Source organism: Silurus meridionalis, chromosome 15 (genome assembly GCF_014805685.1).
Source record: "Silurus meridionalis isolate SWU-2019-XX chromosome 15, ASM1480568v1, whole genome shotgun sequence".
Classification (NCBI taxonomy): Eukaryota; Metazoa; Chordata; class Actinopteri; order Siluriformes; family Siluridae; genus Silurus; species Silurus meridionalis.
This window is the reverse complement of record NC_060898.1, coordinates 780,001-782,500: the sequence shown is the minus strand read 5'-3', so window position 1 is coordinate 782,500 and position 2,500 is coordinate 780,001. Positions and strand designations below refer to the sequence as shown.

The window sequence follows — 2,500 nt, the reverse complement described above, 5'->3', positions numbered from 1 at the left end:
ACCAAGGTTTTTTTGCTGCAACAATATGGTTATTATAATACCATGTTATTACAATATGTGCCCTCTAGTGGTGAGAGAGGGGGAGAGCAGGAGAGGGGATGAGTGACTCACTCGCTCCAGCGTTTAATGATCCCAGTGTTCTTTTTTGCCCTCAGTGTGTTAGAAGCCGACTCAGATAGAGGCTCAATTTCACATGATAAACTGTAGCTGTGGAAACACACACACACACACACACACACACACACACACACACACACCCCAAAAACAGTAAGTAAATGTCAGTCTGTGTGTGTGTGTGCGTGCGTGTGTGTGTGTGTTTGAATATGTGTGTGTGTGTCTGTGTAAGTGCGTGTGTGTGTGTGTGTGTATGTGAGTGTGAGTGTGTGTGTGTGTGTGTGTATGTGTATGTGTTTGTGTATGTGTGTGTGTGTGTGTGTGTATGTGTTTGTGTATGTGAGTGTGTGAGTGTATGTGAGTGTGTGTGTGTGTGTGTGTGTGTGTGTGTGTGTATGTGTTTGTGTATGTGAGTGTATGTGAGTGTGAGTGTGTGTGTGTGTGTGTGTGTGTGTGTGTGTGTATGTGTTTGTGTATGTGAGTGTGTGAGTGTATGTGAGTGTGTGATACCTCTCAGCCTCAGTGAGTTTCTCCACAATGCTGAACCATTCTCTGAAGCGAGCGTTCCTCCTGAAGTTATAGTTATTACCGCCAACTGCAGCAACTTAATCTGAGCGATTACCTCAAACTCCTACACACACACACACACACACACACACACACACACACACACATCACATCTTCATTGCCTTTCCAATCTGTAGCAACAAACATTAATCCCACACATAACAAACATGTCTTCTTACCTTCCTCCTCTTCTCAAAGTTTATCAGACCACCCTGAAAGAGAGATGAGAGAGAGAGAGAGAGAGAGAGAGAGAGAGAGAGAGAGAGGATTAGCATGGCTGAGACATAAAGAAAGAGAGAAAGAAAGAAAGTGAGAGAGACTCACATCCACGTAGTCCTTCATGGCCGTGTCCATCATCACTAAATCTGTTAGGAAGGTGCCCAGATACGGGATGGTGCCCTGCATTACACTCTGCAACACACACACACACACACACACACACACACACACACACGGATCCCAGTTTGTTAGTCATCATGAGGATTCTACGTACACATGTATGTGTTTTTGTCCATGTGCACTAGAGGCCGCTGTGTGACCATCTCATAATAATAATAAACAGAAAATCTAGAATCGGTCAATAGGTGGCGATATAGGGTTAAAAACGGTAGAGTAAGAAATAGAAGAGAGGAAAAAAAGGAGAAAAAAAGAGATGATCAGTAAATTAAATGCAGTAAAAGGACAGGTTTTATTATAAATGTATTTATTTTGGCTAGTACACTGTGTGTGTGTGTGTGTGTGTGTGTGTGTGTGTGTGTGTGTGAGGGAAGTGTATTTGCTACCAGATCTCTGGGCTGCTGCTGCCTCTTCTGTGCTCTCTTCGGGTTGATCTCCAACGTAGCAAATTTGGACGTTCCTTCCTACAAACACAAAAGTTATATTATATTATACTGATTATATTTTATTATAATATATTTTATTAATATATTTCATTGCATTATATTATAGAATATATAATTATATTAGATTCGATTGGATCAAGGATGATGATTTCACAGGGAATTCCTTAACACACACACACACACACACACACACACACACACCTTAATGAGCAGCTCTCGGCTGAGTGAGTGGTTGTTCTCGTCAGAGAAGATCTCGGAGAGCTCGTGGAAGATGCGAACGTTCTCTCGTGACACCTCGTCCCACGTCCTCTTTAGCCGGTGGACGGCGTTACACTGCAGCGCTGAGAGGATCGCCCTCAGAGACGAGAAGTTCTTCAGGATCCGACATTCCTGTAACACACACGCACATGCACACACACACACACACACACACACACACACTTTATGTTAATGTTAATTGGGACATTATTTAACACAATTATTTTTCGTTTGTTTTTATTATGAATATTATTATTTACTTATTGTTACTCATTTGTAAACACTATTGAAAATCATTTTAAGAGTTATAATAACTCTGTGTGTGTGTGTGTGTGTGTGTGTAGAGTTCTGACCCGGGCCACCTCGATCCAGCGCTCGAGCACTTTGGCGCGGTGTGTGTGTTTGAGCGAGCGGTCACTCAGGCAGGTGGAAATCACGCAGTTGGTCACACAGTTGAACTGAGTGACGGTGGCACGGATGGTGGGAGCCAGATGTTCTTTTCCTTTCTTATCCCTTTGAGACCAGATGCTGCCCAGACAATGGTACGGCACCACCTTCTTAAACAGCTCCTGAACAACCGCACACAGGATACACAATATGAAGAAGAGAACAGAGGAAGGATGGAAATCTCATATAGTATTTCTCTGTTCCCATAGCATCAATCATACTGTATCATCTCTGTTCCCATAGCAACAATTATACTGTATCATCTCTGTTCC

The 2,500-nt window shown here is 42.8% G+C and overlaps 1 protein-coding gene across 1 annotated transcript in view; it reads right to left on the bottom strand.

Moving 5' to 3' along the window:
- Positions 1 to 2,500, bottom strand: part of LOC124397884 (ral guanine nucleotide dissociation stimulator-like) — a 23,273-nt gene that overhangs the window by 7,535 nt on the left and 13,238 nt on the right. The window contains 8 exon segments of the mRNA XM_046867745.1: positions 112 to 207; positions 625 to 703; positions 706 to 745; positions 861 to 893; positions 1,006 to 1,092; positions 1,464 to 1,541; positions 1,725 to 1,913; positions 2,135 to 2,350. Of these exon segments, the coding sequence (XP_046723701.1) occupies positions 112 to 207; positions 625 to 703; positions 706 to 745; positions 861 to 893; positions 1,006 to 1,092; positions 1,464 to 1,541; positions 1,725 to 1,913; positions 2,135 to 2,350 (818 nt within the window).